At 36.4% G+C, this 19,419-nt stretch overlaps 1 protein-coding gene across 6 annotated transcripts in view; it reads right to left on the bottom strand.

The window, feature by feature from the left end:
• COL4A5 (collagen type IV alpha 5 chain) overlaps nt 1-19,419 on the bottom strand; it is a 271,709-nt gene that overhangs the window by 135,699 nt on the left and 116,591 nt on the right. For 3 of the 6 annotated variants that reach the window (XM_060183114.1, XM_016191473.2, XM_016191471.2), the window contains exons 7-17: nt 15,696-15,749; nt 15,324-15,350; nt 13,420-13,500; nt 11,021-11,083; nt 8,902-8,937; nt 8,717-8,758; nt 8,475-8,567; nt 3,955-4,008; nt 3,802-3,858; nt 3,519-3,563; nt 1,186-1,239 (exon numbers count right to left, since the gene is read on the bottom strand). In XM_060183114.1, the coding sequence (XP_060039097.1) occupies nt 1,186-1,239; nt 3,519-3,563; nt 3,802-3,858; nt 3,955-4,008; nt 8,475-8,567; nt 8,717-8,758; nt 8,902-8,937; nt 11,021-11,083; nt 13,420-13,500; nt 15,324-15,350; nt 15,696-15,749 (606 nt within the window). The remainder of the gene's footprint in view (nt 1-1,185; nt 1,240-3,518; nt 3,564-3,801; nt 3,859-3,954; nt 4,009-8,474; nt 8,568-8,716; nt 8,759-8,901; nt 8,938-11,020; nt 11,084-13,419; nt 13,501-15,323; nt 15,351-15,695; nt 15,750-19,419) is intronic. The other 3 variants (XM_060183115.1, XM_060183116.1, XM_060183117.1) reach the window with 3 other exon arrangements.

The raw sequence follows: 19,419 nt of genomic DNA on the forward strand, positions 1-19,419 counted from the left end.
TATTACTGTCATTGTTCTTAGATAGGACAGAGAAAAATCAAGAGAGGAGGGGAAGACAGAGAGTGCAAGGGAAAGACAAACAACTGTAGAACTGCTTCATACTTATAAAGCAACACCCTTGCAGGTGGGGAGCGGGGGACTTGAACTAGGTTTCTTAAGCCAATCCTTGCACTTCGCACCATGTGTGCTTAACCTGCTGCACTACCGCCCAGCCCCCTCTCCTATATTTTAGTTACCAACTGATACAAAGTCCTATTCTGTGAGTAATAGTTATTATTCTTTGTTCTAGTTCTGTCCCTTAAGTCAATCTTGGAGTAGGATCTATTGTAGTGCTAAAGCATTACTGAAAGATGTACATTCAAGTTTGTAACGATGTTTATTGCAAAACAAAACTTTTCAGTTTTTATTTTACACAAATCAAAAAAAAATAGAGGATGGGGAAGTTGAGGGCCAGGTGGTGGTAAACCTGGTAGAACATACATGTTACTGTGTGCACAAGGACCCAAGTTCAAGTCCCCAGTCCTCACCTGCAAAGGAAACGCTTTGTGAATGGTGAAACTATGCTACAGGTATCTCTCTGTCTCTCTTCCTTTCTATCTCCTCCTTCCTTCTAGATTTTTGTCTGTCTCTATCCAAAAATAGACAATTGAAGAATAAAATAAAATTGTTTAAAAAGGAAACTCGATATTTTGAGATCTTCTACAAACAGAATTATATGCTTCAGACATTGTTTTAAAGTCACTTTTAAAATAAGTAAATAACTTCAATAAGACTGACTATACAAATAAAGGATAAAAAAAAGAATGTGCCACAAACATGTAAAGAAGAATTCCAGAGAAATGGAAATGTGCAGTAGAGACATTCTAAATTTGCAGTTAGAACCCTTTTTAGTATGAAAAACTAACTTTAATGCTTAATCCTCTTTGTGAAAAACTAGTTTTACCAATATATCTTTAAAAGCACTAAGCTTTCACAATGGAAAAGCTGAAGTTAAGCACTCCTTCATGCATATCCACTGACTGAACAGTGATTAGGTAAAGCAACACCAAAAGATGGACAGACAAAATGTGTTCTGAATATAAAAAGTAACCATTTAAATATTTTACTTATAATGCAACCTTGGGCGAGAAACTGATTGGGTTACCTAGGATAAAACCAGACACTTAGTTGTACTAAAATCCTTACCTTTTCTCCATCCCTTCCTGGTTTCCCAGGGTAACCAGGATCACCAGGCAAACCCTGTAAAACAAAGAGTAACATCAACAAAAACCTCCAAGACCCCTTTCCTCCATAAATGGCAAAAATGGTCAGGCAACTATTTCTCAAGTTGGGAAAATTAACCCAAAGTTTGTAGAAATTCAAAAGATATTAAAAAGAAAAAAGGCTTAAACTTGGCAAGAACACAGACACCTGTAGCATTTTAATTTTGTTCTATTATTATTATCCCTTCTTAACTCCTTTACCAGTCATTTGCTGTCAAGGTGAAAACCAAAATCAACTGGAAAGGAAAGAACAAGGCAGGAGTTCTTCAAAGGTCCATTCCTAGAGAATTGCCATTATTTGATCTATCTGACAGAGCCCCAAAACTTCAATTGCTAGCCTACTTTTGTCTTTACTGATATTCTGACAGTATAGGCTTCCTCCTCAGATATTTGTCAGAAACAGTTATATAGACAACTGTTTACTATTATGGTTGCTTAAATTATAAAACAAAGACAAACTATTTTGGAAGAAGGGGGGTAGGTGGTGGCTCACCTGGTTAAGTGCACACGCTATCCTGCACAAGGACCCAGGTTCAAGCCCCAGGTCTCCACCTGTATGGGGCAAGCTTCACAAGCATTGCAGCAGGGCCGCAGATTTCTCTGCCCCTCTCTATCCACCTTCCCTCTCAATTTCTCTCAGTCCTATCAACTTAAGTAAATAATTTTTTTTAAAAAGAAAGTAAATGCCATGGGCTGGGGAGATAGCATAATGGTTATACAAAAAGGTTAAGGAAGTTGAAGGAAGAGGAGGGGGAAAAGGGGAAGAAGGAGGAGGAGGAGAACAAGAAGAAGAACAGGAGAAAGAAGAAGAGGAAGAAGGAGGAGGATAAGGAGAAGGAGAAGGAGGAAAAGAAGAGGCAGAGGAGGAGGAAGAGGAACAGCAGTCAAGTTTGAGTGACGTTTTGAGGGCAATGAATCTGTTTTTAATTAAGGAAACAATTATACAATGTGGGCAACCATACCTAAAATAGAATTCCTTCCTACATGAAGGCCCCAAATTTCATCTACTATACTTTTAGCTTTAGGTTCCTGATTATTAAACAAATTTTTCTGCTTTACGTCTTAAAGCTTTTCAGCCACCAAATAGCAGATGCTTCCATGATACCAACCTGACTTCACTAGGCAGATGACTTCACCAATGTGTCCTGGAAGCCCATAAAGATCTTTGGTCCATACTCCCAGAGGGATAAAGAATAAGAAAACTCTCAATGGAGAGCAGGGGAGCTCTGGTGGTAGGAATTGTATGGAATTGTACCTCTCTTATACCAACCACAATCTTGTCAATCATTAAATCACTGATAAAATGATTATTTTAAAAAAAGAAAATATAGAACTTTAAACTAAAGGCTATTCATTTTATTTCTATTTATTTTTAAATGTTTCTTTATCTAAGTAAACTTTTTTTCAGATAGACAGAGCAAGAGAGAGAGAAGTGGGCTACAGACTGAAGCTGCACCCATATTCCAATGTATAACTGGCTCAAACCTAGGTCACTTGTATGGCAAAGCGGGAAGCCTTCCAGGTAAGTTATCTTGCTGGCTGTCCCAAAAGGTTCATTTTACTGTACAAAGATTTGTGTGTGGGGGGGACTGGAAAATTGGATTTCAAACAATTTCAAATTTGTGTTAAAAAGAGAAAAATACATTAAACTATTAAAGAAACCAAGTCTCCTTTTGACACCCTACTTTTCTTTTTTTTATTATTATTTAAGAAAGTATTAATTAACAAAACCATAGGGTAGGAGGGGTACAATTCCACACAATTACCACCACCCAATCTCCATATCCCATCGCATCCCCAATAGCTTTCCCCTTCTCTATCCCACTAGGAGCATGGACCCAGGGTCATTGTGGGTTGCAGAAGGTGGGAGGTCTGGCTTCTGTAATTGCTTCCCCGCTGAACATGGGTGTTGACTGGTCGATCCATACTCCCAGTCTGCCTCTCTCTTTCCCTAGTAGGGTGAGTCTCCCTACAGCTTTTTTATTGTTGTTGTAGTTATTATTGTTGTTGTCATTGTTGGATAGGACAGAGAGAAACGGAGACAGGAGGGGACGACAGAGAGGGAGAGAGAAAGATAGACACCTGCAGACCTGCTTCATCACTTGTGAAGCAACTCCCCTGCAGGTGGGGAGCCAGGGCTCAAACCAGTATCCTTCCACCGGTCCTTGCGCTTTGGGCCACCTGTGCTTAACCCGCTGTGTTACTACCCGACTCCTGTCCAGTTTAAGTTTTTTGGTATGAATTTTAGCTACTCACTGGAATTCCTGGCTGGCCTATTTCTCCATCTTTTCCTGGTTTACCCTAAAAGCAAGAAAATAAACATTTCATTTAGAAAGTATGATCTTAAAGAATATGAGCAGCTTAGTCCTGACTTAGGTTATTTTAAGTAGACTTTTTCAACTTCAATATTTTAATTAATAGGAGAATATGTTAGTTGTAACAATTTGGGGCAATGAAAATAGGATCCAGAAGGAATAAATACACTTGTACACACATTCAAACATATTTTACAAATAGTACTAGTAGCCATAACACTTACTTTTTTGCCTGGCTCTCCTGGTTCTCCCTTTTCACCTTTCATACCACCTGGAGGGCCCTGTATGCACAAAAATATTTTTACATGGGTTTATGATGTACTGTGTCTAACTACTGATTTATATTAAATGGTGTTAAAGTATTTTAAGTTACTTACTGGAGGACCACGCATCCCTGGAGGTCCAGGAGGTCCTTGCTCACCAGGAAGTCCCTGTGTAGCAGTGAAAGAAATTAAAGCAATGCTATGAAACCCGGCTTCCCCAGAGCCCTGCCCCACTTAGGGAAAGAGAAAGACAGGCTGGGAGTATGGATCGATCTATCAACACCCATGTTCAGTGAGGAAGCAATTACAGAAGCCAGAACTTCCACCTTCTGCATCCCAGATGGAAGGTCTATACTCCCAGAAGGTTAAGGATAGGAGAGCTATCAGGGGAGGGGATAGGATACAGAGTTCTGGTGGTGGGAATTATATGGAGTGGTATCCCTCTTATCCTATGGTTTTTGTCAGTGCTTCCTTTTTTTGAAAATATTTAATTTTTTTATTTATTTATTTTCCCTTTTGTTGCCCTTGTTGTTTTTCATTGTTGTTGTAGCTATTATTGTTGTTGCTATTGACGTCATTATTGTTAGATAGGACAGAGAGAAATGAAGAGAGGAGGGGAAGACAGAGAGGGGGAGAGAAAGACAGACACATGCAGACCTGCTTCACCACCTGTGAAGCAACTCCCCTGCAGGTGGGGAGCCAGGGGCTCAAACCAGGATCCTTCCACCGGTCCTTTCACTTTGCGCCACCTGTGCTTAACCCGCTGTGCTACTGCCCGACTCCCAGTGTTTCCTTTTTACAAATAAAATTTTTAAAGAAAATCAGTGAAGATATGACTAGAAGAATTACTTTTATTAACAAGCTGAACTGTAGACTCACATAACAGAAAACATTAGGATGTCTCCAATCCAAAATGGATTTACGCGAGTAAATGAACCTATCGCCACCTTTGCTCACTCTGTTAATTTCTTATGTAAGTATAAGCCAAATATCAAGGTGAATTGCAAAATGAGAGCATTAATGATTTTTCTTCATATATATGAATATGCACACACAGAGAAAGAATAGTGGCTATGCAAATATTGCAACTGCTATATAATAGGGCTTGTATACTAGAGGCTGCGGATTTAGTCTCTGCAGCTTACATCATATTCTGGCTTCTTCCTCTCTCTCAGGTAAAACAAGATCTCATCTCATATAAAGAAAAGTAAATGTAAAAAGAAAAAAAAAGACGAAGAATAGTTGAGACCAGGTTGAGCACACACATTAAAATATGCAAGGATCTGGGTTCAATCCCAATCTCTGCACCTGGGCGTGGAGGTGATTCACAAGCAGTGAAGCAGGTCTGCAGATGTCTCTGTTTCTCCCTCTCTAGTTTCCCCTCTGTCAATTTCTCTCTGTTGTATCAAATGAAAATAGGAAAAGAAAAAGAGGAAAGAAAAAGGAGGGGGGAAAAAGCTGCTAGGAGTAGTGGATTTGCAGTGTCAGCACCAAGCCCCCGGGAGAACTTTGGCAACAATAACACCACACACACACACACACACACACACACACACACACACACACACACACACACACACACAATGATGGAAGTGTGAGCACAGAGTAACAGCAGACACAAAATTCCTCCCTAAACTAACAATTCACAACAAATGAAATGTCCTAACGTCTCAAATTATAACTAAAACTTCATAAAGCACAAGTAGGTGAGTACTCACATATGTAGCCGGGGACAAAAAGTGGCACAGAACAGAGCTAGACACAGGCATGCAAGAAGCCAAGAGTGCCAGCAGCCAGCGCCATACTGGCAGCTACACAGTAGAACACAGAGATGGCTGTGGGAGAGAGAGAGTGGGGAACCTCTAGGCTCTTAGCTCCTGACTCCAGGGAAGTTAGGGCACTGAACTTGTGGCAAGGACTCACCACAGTAAAGAGGAATTTTCTCGCTGAAAAGCTGTGTGGTCTATTCCCACAATAAGGGAGATTCACAGGAAGGTAAGCAGACCTCGGGCTGCTGACTACAATAATCCCTGTTTCTTCAAACACAAAGAAGAAAATGGTTGTCACGCAGCTAGTCCCTTGATGTCTGGGTACAGGCTGAAGGTATACTGAGAGGTTATCCCATGTGGACTTGCTCAAACTCTTCCAAATTTGAAGCATAAGGTAGGGGGTACTCTCAAACATTCTATGAGAATATTCTATTCTATGAGATTCCTGATCCTTGAATGAAGAAAGAACTCTACAAAAAAGAAAACTAAAGATCTATATCCCTGGTGAACATTGATGGAAAAATCCTCAACAAAATCTTGGCAAATCAAATACAACAACCCATAAAAGGAATGATCAAGTAACATTCATGCTTTGGAAGCAAAGATGGTTCATCCACAAATCAATGTAATATACCACATTAACAGAAAGGTAAAGAAAAACCACTGGGTCATTGGTTGATGCAGAAAAGGCATTTGACAAGCTCTAACTTCCATGTATGAAAGTTAGAGAAATATAACAAAGTAACTGAATTAAAAATTGAGAGTATTTAACTGAATTAAAAATTGAGAGTAGTATATCAGCACCCAGAGAGACGAGAGGGAATGGAGACAGAGATATGAAAGTAGTAATGTTGTTATGAGTGACTTGGAGAGGAAGAGAGGCTTGGATCAGTAAGACAAATAGGGCAGTTATGGTGGTCTGGGAGGTGGTGCAGTGATAAAGCTCTGGACGCTCAACCATGAGGTCTTGAGTTCAATCCCTGGCAGCACATGTGCCAGAGTGATGTCTGGTTCTTTTTCTCTCCTCCTATCTTTCTCATAAATAAATAAACAAAATCTTAAAAAAAAGAAATAGAGGGAAATTATGTATCAATGTAGACATATACTTGTAGAGATGATAGGTGGCCCATGTCTAGATCCTTAAGGAACTGACTGTGGTGGGTTGCAGTGGGGAGACTGAAAATTCAGAACCCTGGTGGTGGGAATGGAGTGGATTTATACCCCTGTTGACATGTAATTTTGTAAATCAATTTTAGATCACTGATAAAACTTGAAAAATTTGGAGTAGAAGGGAAATTCCTCAACATAATAAAGGCTATGAATGAAAAATGCATGGGTAACATATAAGCAAAATTTTACCCTAAAATCAGCAACTGGAAAGCATGTCTATCTTCTCCACTACTGTTCAACAGTCCTAGAAAGGTCTTGCCAGTGCAATCAGGCAAAAAAAAAAGTGATATCAAAGGAGTTCATATGAGAAAAAAAGAAATTAAGCTGTCGTTATTTTCAAATGACATGATAATATGCCTAGAGAAACCAAAAAATATTATTAAAAAACTATCAAAAACCAGAAAAAATTCAGCAAAAAAACCAGCAGGATACAAAATCAATACACAAATCTGTGTCATGTCTACACACAAATGATGAGTCACCAGAAAGGAAACTGAAGGAAATCATTCCATTTACAATTGAACCCCCAAATATAAACACTTGAGCATAAATATAACAAAGTAACTGAATAACCTTTACAATAAAATTACAGAACATTATTAAAAGAAGTAGAGGATGACACAAAGAAATGGAACATTCCTTCTTCATGGATTGGAAGAATAAATAGCATTGAAATGGCTGTCCTACAACACTCAATCTAATTCCTATCAAAATTTCTATGGCACATTTCAAGGACATTGAACAATGTATCCAAACTTCATACAGAGCCATAAAAAAAAACCTCTGCATAGCCAAAGCACCACTGAGAAAAAAAAAAAAGAAAGAAAGAAAGAAAGAAAAGAAAAATGGAGGCATCATACGCCCTGACTTCTGTTTATACTACAAATCAATTATTACTTAAAACAGTGGGGTTCTGGAATGAAAATGGAGACTTGGACCAACAGAACAGAATCAAGAGGCCAGAAATAAACCTACAACATATGCAGGCACCTAATAAACAACTAAGGGGGACACAACCGCCCCTAAGGAAAGCTTGTACAACAAATGTTGCTGGGATAACTAGGCAGCCACATGGAGAGAAATGAAACCAGACTATCAATTAATACCATACACCAAAATTAAATAAAAAAACAGATCAAAGATCTATATATTCTACTTGATATTACAAAAATACATAGAAGAACATTTTAAGAACACTTGAAGACATTAATATCAAAGATGTAGTTATTTGGAGATTCAACCCTATGAGCAAGTAAAACGAAAATGAAATTAAATGAACAGATCTACAGCACATTAAAAAGCTTCTATGCATTCAAACCAAACTCCACATGGATAAACAGGCAAGTCAGCAACTAGAAGATATGTGCATATCACATCTTGGGTAAGAGGTGATATCAGCCATCTAGAAGCAGTGCATACAGCTCAACAAAAATGAAAGGAACAAGCCAATAAAAAAGTTGGCAAAAGTTACGAAAATACAGAGTGAATGAGACAGAGAAAGAAATACATCGCAGGACCAAAGCTTCCTTCAGTGTGGAGGAGGTTGGGATGGAGCATGGGCTGTATTCATGACAATGCAAGTGCTCTATTCAAGCAAACTATCTCACCAGCCCACATATTCTAACTTACAAGGCATTTTAATGAGATTCCACTTACACAGAAAGATTTTTATTTAATTCCTCTAGACATACTCACCTGGTCTCCTTTGTGAGATTCTGTGTCAATTGGTCTTTTCTGTTCACTTATTTGCCCAGGTGGCCCAGGAGGGCCCTGAAGACCTTGTTCACCCTATTTGCAAGATACAATAAATGATGATTTATAATTTCACAAGTAATATAATACCCAAATTATGTCATCTTCAGGAAGTCAAAGAAGAGGCAAGATTCAAATGATTACAAATGGAGACAGCTAAAGGATGGGAAAGTGGCACTTCTCACCTTTTCACCCTTGGGGCCCTGGAAATTTAAGCCCATATTGCCCTGAAAAGAGAAGATTCAGTTTTCAATATCCTTTACAATAGCAAATCAACTAGAGTTCCCATCAAATAAAATATGTAAAATAAAAGAAAGTAAGCTTTTGGAAAAATTAGCCTAGTCCAAAAGAAAGAAGGAAGGAAAATTACCTTTGGTCCAGGAAGCCCTGGTGGGCCAGGAGGACCCTAAGAATAGAAGATACAGGTAAGAAAAAAAGAAGTGTTGAAAAAATGAAGAAATAAAAAAAATATCTTGAAAATATTATTTTCCACACTAATTTCTTATTTTTTTAATTTGGGAAACTGTTTTTTTAAATTAATTTTAATTTTAATTTTCTCTTTACTGCTAACCAGAGGGACGTGGTTGAATTGATTAAAACAAACTATATGAATGTGATGATTTCTGGTGACAGGATTTGAATAAACAGAAGAAAGTAAAGGAAGAGTAAGGGCAGAGTGGTAAAAATCATGCCAAAAATCAGTACAGATGGGGGTCAAGCAGTGGCTCACCTACGAGAGTGCAGGTGTTGCCATGCTCAAATCTATTGGTTAAAGCCCCCATTCCTCAGGTGTGTGTGTGTGTGTGTGTGTGTATGTGTGTGTGTGTGTGTGTGTGTGTGTGTGTGTGTGTGTGTGTGTGTGTAAGTTTCACTGGTGGTAGGGTGCTGAAGGTGTCTTCCTATCTCTCTTCATTTCTACTCCCCATTCAATTACTCTGTTTCATCTATCTAACTAAATACTTGAGATTATTTTCAAGGCTTAAAAAGTTAAATAGGCACTTGTCTGCCCAAGTATCTTACCTCTTGCCTCAATGAACCTATTTCTTATTGCATATTGTACATTGGTAGTATTTCTAAGGCTTTGTGTTGTACCTGTTGAATCAGGATTAATTGATGGGATGTTCAAAACACACAAAGCAAACCAGTTTTGTGGCCACAGATCTTAAGAAAACTCAAAGTATAACAACACATCTGGGGTTTACCAATGTTATAACAACAGAGGTATGAAAATGTGTCATGTTCCACATTCTTATGCTTTGTAAAACATCTATAACTAAAAAAAGGGTGAGGGGGGAAGTTTAACCTCCTAAAGAATTCCAAGAAAGTAGAAATCATAATCTTTTCTGGTAGTTTCTTCTGGTGTTTACAATGTTATATTCCCTCATTCAAAATAGAGAACCAATTGTCACAACTAATACTATACTATTTATAAACGTATAACAAAACTGTCACGTAAATATATGGTAGATGAGAAATAGAGTGGCACATGAGAAATTGCTTTGACTGAAGTGCAATTTTCTGGCCCTTTTAAGAAGGCAACAGCAAAACTTAAGTGCAAAATAATTCTCAAATGAAATCTTAAGTAGTTCAGGGATAACAAAAATATTTAGAATTTATCAGAGAAGAAACCATGAGTGGCCATAGAGGTAACAAAGAGAATTGATTGTATATTCTGAGTCTTTAGAAGTTTTTCTTTCTTTTCAGGTATATACAAATCTTTATGCCACTACAGAGTGGTTCACCAACCAAACTAATCCTACTTTTTTTTTGTTGTCACAGGCTCCTGAGAAATAAGAGCTGATTTCTCTCTCTCTTTCAATGAATACTTACTTTCAGTCCTCTAAAATACAAAACTATAGTTAGAAAAAACATGCGTCATCTAGTGACCAGAAAATTGCCTTTGAAGACTTAATAAGACCACCTAGAATTGACTTTAACACTAACATATCAAGAAGTAGCCAACAAAATACTTCATTTTAAATCTTTCCTACTATATCTCATTTCCATCTATAAAATAGAACTATTACTTAACATATGTATTGTTCACAATAACATTATAAATCTCTCATAAGTAAGTATATACTGTGAACACTGAAAATACATTATACTGGACGTTGGGTGGTGCCATACTTGGTTGAGCACACAAAGGACGACGGTTTGAGTTCCCACTCCCTACCTGCAGGAGAGGGGAACTTTACAAGTAGTGAAATAGGTCTGCAGGTGTCTTTTACTCAGCCTTTCTATCTTCACCACCTCTCCCAATTTCCCTCTGTCCTATAAAATAAAATAGAATGGAAAAAAAATAACAGGAAAAAAATGGCCACCAGAAGTGGTGGATTTAAAAAGTAGCACCAAACTCCAGCAATAAACCTGGTGGCAATAAAAGTAAATTAACTATATTAAAAAAACATTATACTGACAATAATAAAGGTAATATTCATAATAAGAATAGAAAAGGCAGAAATATAAAATTATAGGAGAAATCTTACCATCAAACCTGGTGGTCCTGGGGGGCCAATTGGTCCTGGTATACCAGTGGGACCAGCTGGACCCTATTACAAAAAAAGTAAAAAGGAAAAGAAAGAATATGAAAAAATTACTTCACTGTACAGTACAAAGAATGAATAGAATTTACGTATAAATAGTTACCAGAATTTTGTTATACAAAGTCTATAATTTAATAGTATTGTAAATGGAGTTTTAAAATGTGTAAAATTAAAATAATTAAATAACCATAAGTATATTCAAGGGGCCAGTAAGTGGCACAGCCGGTTAAATGCACACATTATAGTGCCAAGGACCCAAGTTCAAGGCCCTTGTCCCCACCTGCTGGAGAAAAACTTCAGAAGTGGTGAATCAGGGCTGCAAGTGTCCCTCTGTCTCTTTCCTCTCTCTCCTTCTCCCCTCTCAATTTCTCTGTCTCCATCCAATAATAAATAAATATAATATTAAAATAAATAAAATCAACTAATTGGAATATATACCATTTTTATAAAACTTATCTTTTTAAAAAATATGTTTATTGTGGGATTAATAGCTTACAGTTGTCAGTAAATCCTGTTTGTACATGTGCAACATTTCTCAGTTTTCCACATAACAATTCAACCCCCACTAGGTCCTCCTCTGTCATCATGTTACAGGACTTGAACTTCCCCCCTACCCCATAGTCTTTTACTTTGGTGCAATTCATCAACTCCAGTCCAAGTTCTGCTTTGTGTTTTCCCTTCTGTTCTTATTTTTCAACTTCCATCTTTTATGGTGGTAGATATAACACATATAGGACAGACATATAATAAAGAAGTCCTACAAATAAGTGATAAAAACGAACATTTTTTCCTGAGCATTTAAGCTAGATATGGGAATAGCTAATAATTTCAAAATGACTTCTCTAATTTTCGAGTAAAAAAATCAGGTTTAATTTTAAGAGAGAACTGAGAACAATAGGGACAAAAGATAAGGGCATGACGCAAGTGTCATATAACACAATGTCACATCTTAAGAAGTTGAAAATTCAACTGCTCTGAAATTCAGAGATTTTATATCTAGATATAAATTCTGACACTTTTGTAGTTATTTTGAACAATCATCAACCATCTCAAATATTCAACATTAATATGCTTGCACAATAATATGTTATATGGAAGTGAAAATATAACGACCAAAAACCATATAAATGAATCTTAACATGTCAAGTAGAAAGTGTCTAAAGTGTCATGTAAATAATGTGTTTTAACAAATAAAAATTAAATGTTATATTGTTTTGATATATTTACACATAATGACTTTATTTTGCTTTATCATATTCTATTGAGAAGAACAGAACTAAAATAGTATATAAAACCAGAGAGGTAGACATAAGTGATTGAAAGCACTTTCCAACTTTGCATCAGTCATTCAATGATGTCAGTGAATAACAAGTGGTTATTATATTGTGTTTTATGAAGTAATAGAAAACTTGAGAAACCAGAGATACCTGTAAAATTATTTGTAACCTAATAGTTCTTAAAGGCTCTTTGGGTTGACAGATATTCATGTGCAAAGTATGTTTCATAATATACCTATATTTTGCAAGCACTCTTATGCTTTCAAATATTATATAAGAAATAAACAACAAGACTGAACGTTCTAAAAGGCATATGTATGGGTGATAACATGTACAGAATGAGTAGATACCTAATAAAAAAGTTCCTGGTATTTTATCTTACAAATAATGTGAAAGAAAGTACTGATTTTTCATTTCTGGCACAGGACTCAATCCTCATGTAGTGTAAAACCTACAGAAACTCACTTCCTAATCTCTAAAAATTCAAAAGTTATTGCTTTGCAATGTATAGGCTAATATATATGTGCTTAAGATTATATTTCATGTTCATAATGCATCAATTTTATTTACTTAGTCTCTAGAATATGTTTTTAAATGTATAATTGATATAGTCACAAATTACATATTTTAATGCCCTGAAGGGGAGATACATAAATATATGATTTCCACTTTGAATCAGAGCATTTACAGTTATCAGGACTACTCCTATCAGTCCATTACTCTCCTTAGCACAGTGATAAAAATAGATAAACCAGAAAAATCATACCCATATGTCACCAACTATACCATTAATCCATTAAAACTCTAATAAAATGATAAAAATAATAGAGAAACCTATTTCTGCTGCCAAACAACAAAACAAAACTTTCCTTGAAACTGAATAGAAAGGTTAAAAAAATCACCTTGATTGAGACTCTTTTCAGGTACAAGGCATATGTGATGTCTATCAATTTTCTGACAATAATTTCTATAAACTAAAGTAGCAGTAATTAAAGAATAAGGAAAAACAATTGTATGATTTGATTTAATTAATAGAACAAAGAAAAAAAATCATTGGATGCTTACTTGTATTCCTGGAGGACCTGGATATCCTATATTACCCTTTGGTCCTGGCAGTGATGACATAATTATACTACCTGGTTCTCCCTAACAACAACAACAAAAAAATCAATGAAAATTGTGAGTAGCACTTATGATACATGAAAACTGGCAAGGACATGAAAAAATGATCTTGGAATTATCACAGAAAATATCCTGGTAGTTTAGTGAATCTCAGTAGTTACCATGGATAGGGAAAATGAATTGACCAGAATACACAGAAGAATAGACAATTTATTAGGAGTCAGTGGTGTCTTGAGTTACTCATTCATTGAAAACATTTAGGAAATGTTGATATTTAAAATTCTGATAGGCACTGGACACTCCATAGTGAAGACAATAATGGCCTCGGTTGCCATGGCAATGAAAATATACTGGAGAAACGCAAACCATGATGTGAAAACAAATAAGATGGCAAAATGTTCTGCTAAGGATTATGAAGATAAAAAACATGTATGCAATAGATAATGAAGAACTAAAATTAAACGATAATTATGTGATGTGATAGAAGGGCTAATTACGGCTTCAATAGAAATAATGTTACAATGTATAACTATTAAATAAACATCTCATTCACCTTGAAGTTTTACACTATTTTATGCCAAATATATTTTTCAAAAAGGAAATAATGGATGACATTAGTTTGAGTGCTCAAAAATGGAAATCTGTGATGGCAATATTCAGGTTGAGGTCTAAAGGATAATAATTATCCAGAAAGGTAAAGATAAAGGTAGAGTATTATGCAGTGCAAATAGCATATGTAAGGACTAAAAGGGCAACAATCTGGCACATTCAAGTAACTTAGCACAGACCTGTGTGATCAGTGAGTCAGAAGGGAAGCTGTGTAAAGTAATGCTGGTAATGTAAACTGGAACAAGAACATGGAGGTCTAACAGGCACTGGGAAAAAAATGTACACTTCATCATAGATTTAATAGGAAGTCTTTGAAGGTTTATAAGCAAGGATATTACTTTGCTGATTTAAATTCTAAAGGATCATTCTTAATTGCTTTGTAGAGAATAACTCAAGCTAGAGGGTGAACTGGGTATTGGCTTTAGCAGTGAAAAAGTGTCTTGTCAGAGACTATTATAGTAGTCCAGGTAAAACATTATGGCTAGTGGGTTATCAGTGGGTATGGAGAAAATACATGATTTAAGGTCTACTTCACAGGCAAAATTAATAGTATTTTGTTAAGGATTAGAATGTGAAGACATGTAGATTAGAAGATGTGAATAGTAACTCTGAGGTTTTGGACATAAAATATTTATACTTTATATAATATTTGGTGAGTGAATTTTAAAGACTGTAAAGTGAGAGAGCAGTAGTTTCACTTTAGAATTAGAGTTAATGTTGAACATGTTAAGTTAATGCCTTGCAGGTATTTGAGTATATATGCCAGGGAGTCAGTTTGATGTAAGCATTTAACAATACTATATCCAATAGTAATATTGTTAAGCATAGAAAAGAAAGAGGTCGAATTGGGCCTAAACTGCTGGGTAGAATTAGCTTGCATAAAAGACTTCAGAATAACCAAAAATATAGAATAAAAGTCAGAGAAGAATAGCATCACAGAAGTGAGAGCAAAACATATTCTAGAAGGAACATACAGTATCAAAATAATGCAAGGTCTGAAAGTCTCAGAAAAGGAATTTGAAACCACCATGCATGTAAATAAATTGTACCAGCATACTGAAGGGCCTTAGAGTCGAGGTTACAAAGAAGAGTATTTTAAGGAGGGGGTGTAAGTGTGCACCTGCACTTTTTGTAGTATCTGTTTTAAGACAAAATTTAGAGTTATCATCTGGTTGAAGTTGCAGTGTCTCCAAAATATTTTATTCAAAATGTTTACCTTTCTACCATAAAATGCTTACCTTCATACCTGGTATACCAGGAGGTCCCTGTTATTAAAAAATAAAGGAAAAAAAAGATTATTTACTTTATATGAGAGAGGGTAAAATAAAGATGCTTTCTAGATATTGTCCAAATAGAATAGACTAAGGCAGGGCTATTCCAGTAAAATGCATCGCAAGATACATAGAGACAGCACATGTATAAATAAACATAAAATCATTGCATTTATTCAGAAGAGAGCTGTTATCAGCAACTTCCTTTATCCAAAGTCCTTTTCTAGTTTAGCAATCTGAAAGATGATACTTTGTTCCATAGAAACACACTGAAATCATTATTACACTTCTGTTTCATCAATTCCTGTGTTCAGTGTAATCCCAAACTCGATAACTTACTGGAGGACCCTGTAAACCAGGAAAACCTGGACTGCCTGGAAATCCACGTTCTCCCTAGACAGAGTTAAAAATAAAGATTATAAATGAACAAGAACCAAAGAATAACCACAAATGATAACAACAACAAATGATAACAAATGGAATAAATGTGTGTAAAAAGGTGTTTTGAAACATCCAAGATTGCCCTAAATTCATTACCCTTTATGTTGACTGCTCATCAGACAACTTAACTGTCTAAGATATTTGTATCTTATATACTCATCAATCCCAATCAGAAACAAGGGGAAAAAATCTTATACCTCATTTCCTTCTGACAAATCCTTTTAGATACAATGACACCACAAATGTCTGCCCATCATAGTATTTAATAGTTACTGATTTGCCTCAATTTCCTACCCATATATAATATAGATTCTCCTAACTGTCCTATTGTATTTCTCTTCTCTTTGTAAACTATTTCAAATTATTTTTGCAGAGTATAAAATGGTAAGAAAGAATGCCATTAACAACAGAGAGAACAATAATAGCAATAGTTCTAGCAATTGCAGGTCATTTATGCTTTCTAGGTATACAATTTTCTCACTCACTATTGTAAGGTACTAATGTGCACATCTGACTCAGAAAACAAAAGATAAAATTGCGGTAGAAGAACCCCAGTGCAACTCTTCTTTTCAAATACCTATATGCCATAGCAATTCTAGAAATATCCTTATCATAGAGTTAAGAGTAAAATTGTTACAGCTCTGAGTCATTGTCCAAAACCCCTCTTTCTACCACTATTCACACAGTGAAAAGAATAGGCCCAGAGAGAAGAGATGAACTATACATAAAGTTTAGAAGTTATAAGGCAAATGAATCCATATATTTGGTTCCAACTAGAAGGTTCATCCTATTAATTAAATAGATGATGAATATGGTGAAGTACTCTACCCCTGTAGTCTTATAATCTTGTTGACCATTATTAAATCACTAATAAAACTTTAAAACTAAACATTTTAATCCAAAATGATACATAATAAATCAATTTCTTTAAAAAAAAAAGTGTTATGGGGCCAGGTCATGACAAACCTGGTTGAATGGGCATGTTATAATGCATGAGGATCCTGGTTCACACTCCTTGCCCTCACCTGTAGGAAGTAAGCTGCTTATTATTATTATTATTATTATTATTATTTATTGGATAGAGACAGAGAAACTGAAAGAGGAGAGGGATATAAAGAGAGAAAAGAAACAGAGAGATACCGGCAGCCCCGATTCACCACTTGTGAAGCTTTCCCCTGAAGGTGAGGACCAGGGGTTTGAACACGGGTCCTTGCTCACTGTAGTGTGAGAACTTAAAGGAGGTAAGATCATGAGCAGTAAAACAGTGCTGTAGATGTCTCTCCTTCTCTCTCCCTCTTTATCTTCCCCTTCTCATTTCCATTCCTATCAAATGTTAAAAAATAGCAAAAAAAAAAAGTGTTGCTCACATAATTTAGTATCTCAAACACAGACTAATCATGAAATCTACCAGATTTACGAAAATAAATAAAACAAATAAAAAGGTCCATATGATCATCTAGTGTACTCACTGTAGACATATTTGGTCACCGATTTGGGTATTCTGGTAAACACACACACACACATACACACACATACACACACACACACACACACACACAGAATAGGCACAAATCGTAGTCTACTGTAACGTGCAATGTATCATGCCAACTAACTTCACAATGATGCTATCATTATAAGGCTGTTTCAACTGAAATGAAGAACACAAATTAGTCTCACAAATCTAAAGCAAAATTTTCATTATTGCTGCTGTTATGGTAATTTTGTTGGCAAGGGTCAAGTTGACCTAGAAAAATATTGGATATAAAAGTAACTGAATTGTCTTTAGGTATATGATACAAAAATTATCACAAAAGATGACCTTGGCAATGTAAAATACTTAGTTACAGTTATTGCAAATGTGTGCCTGAAAATAAAACCTGGCACATTCCATAAGTTAAAATGATCAAGGATACTTCATAAATAGCTTCATAGAATATTATGTGCAAAATGGAAAATGTCAAAAGAATATATAGGAAATGATAATATAAAGCTATGAGAAAATGTGAAGAAATAAGATAAGACTATAATATGCAAGTTTTTAGAAATGCAAACTTCCCCATTTTCTTCCTGAAATTATTTTATATAAAATCCAAACTACCCTTGTCAGACAAAGTAAGGACTACAAGAGCTGAATAAGAGCAAGAGACTAGCATATTTCAATGAAGACTCTTTAGTCACTACCAGACCACCCCATCACCTGGGGCCCTGGCAGGGAATCCTGGGATTCCAACACAGACATGGTGGGCTTAGACCTCTAGCAGATCCCCCTCACCACTGCCACTGGTCATGTCCATCAGGAACAACATAGTGGGCCCCTTTGTGGGCCCCAATAGGACCTTGCCCTCAATATTGATCAACAAGGGTAGGGAATGTTCCATTCTCTGAAGGGAGGTTGGATAACATACTCTACCTATCACCCAAGGATGATGGGTCCTGAAATTCGTGCAGCCTGGAATGTTCCTGGCCGTGACCACAGAAAGCCAGCTCAGACCTACAGGGATGCAGAGGTTACATAGGCTCCTGTGCTGACGATGGGCCCCAGATCAAATCGATGGGGTTCACAGTTAACAATATTATATACTTTCCCCATATTTGGGAGCTACTCTCTTCCCTGATCCAGCTTTACACTCATTTTTCCAACTATGACACCATCTTCCCAGACAATAACTTAGGTCACCTGCATGTTAGAAGTCAAGCTCAGGCAAAAACTAGTAGGGTCATGGGCTCCTTGGAACACACCTAAAAGAGACCTACTAGCTTTTTCCAAAATGGAGACCCCAAATCTTCATCTGCAATATTCTTATCTTTAGGTTTATGATTAGTCAATAATTTGTTCTGCTTCATATCTTAATTCTTTTTCAGCCACCAGGTTCTAGATGCTATCATGATGCCAACCTGACTTATCTGGGCAGAAGACCCCACCAATGTTTCCTGGAGCCCTATCTCCCCAGATCCCTAACCCACGAGGAATAGAGAGAAACAGGCTGGGAGTATGGATCAACCTATCAATGCCCATCTTCAGTGGGGAAGCAATTACAGAAGTCAGTCCTTCCACCTTCTGCACCCCATAATGATCCTAGGTTCATACTCCCAGAGGAATAAAGAATAGAGAAGCTCTGGAATAAGGTACCAAATTAAAAACCCTGGGGTGAGGGTGGATGTTCGGCTTCCCTGGGCAGCAGGGGGTGGGGTTGAATGGGACATAGTCTTTTCTTGGTGGGAATGGTGTTTATGTAAACTCCTATTAATTTGTAGTCATATAAATCACTATTTAATTAATATGAGAGGGGAAAAATTGTATGTCTTAAACTTTTTGAAGCACAGACTGAATATTTTTAATACATAGGCTGAGTCTTTGATATGTTGACTCTCTTAAAAGCCTAGACCAGGGAGAACAGAAGCAACCAGTGGCACTGGTATATAAATATAATGTCAAAGGACATAAATTATGGTGATGTTGTGTATGATACAGCAAAGTCTAACAAAGGGATTTTTCAAAGTTAATGCAAATGCCAAATAATGTGATTATAGCAATAACTATCTATTGTCTTCTTAACCCTAAGTCAGCAGGAACCTCCCACTTCCTCTATAGAGTCTATATTTCCCCCGGTCCTGGAACCTC

Source organism: Erinaceus europaeus, chromosome X (genome assembly GCF_950295315.1).
Source record: "Erinaceus europaeus chromosome X, mEriEur2.1, whole genome shotgun sequence".
NCBI classification, from domain to species: domain Eukaryota; kingdom Metazoa; phylum Chordata; class Mammalia; order Eulipotyphla; family Erinaceidae; genus Erinaceus; species Erinaceus europaeus.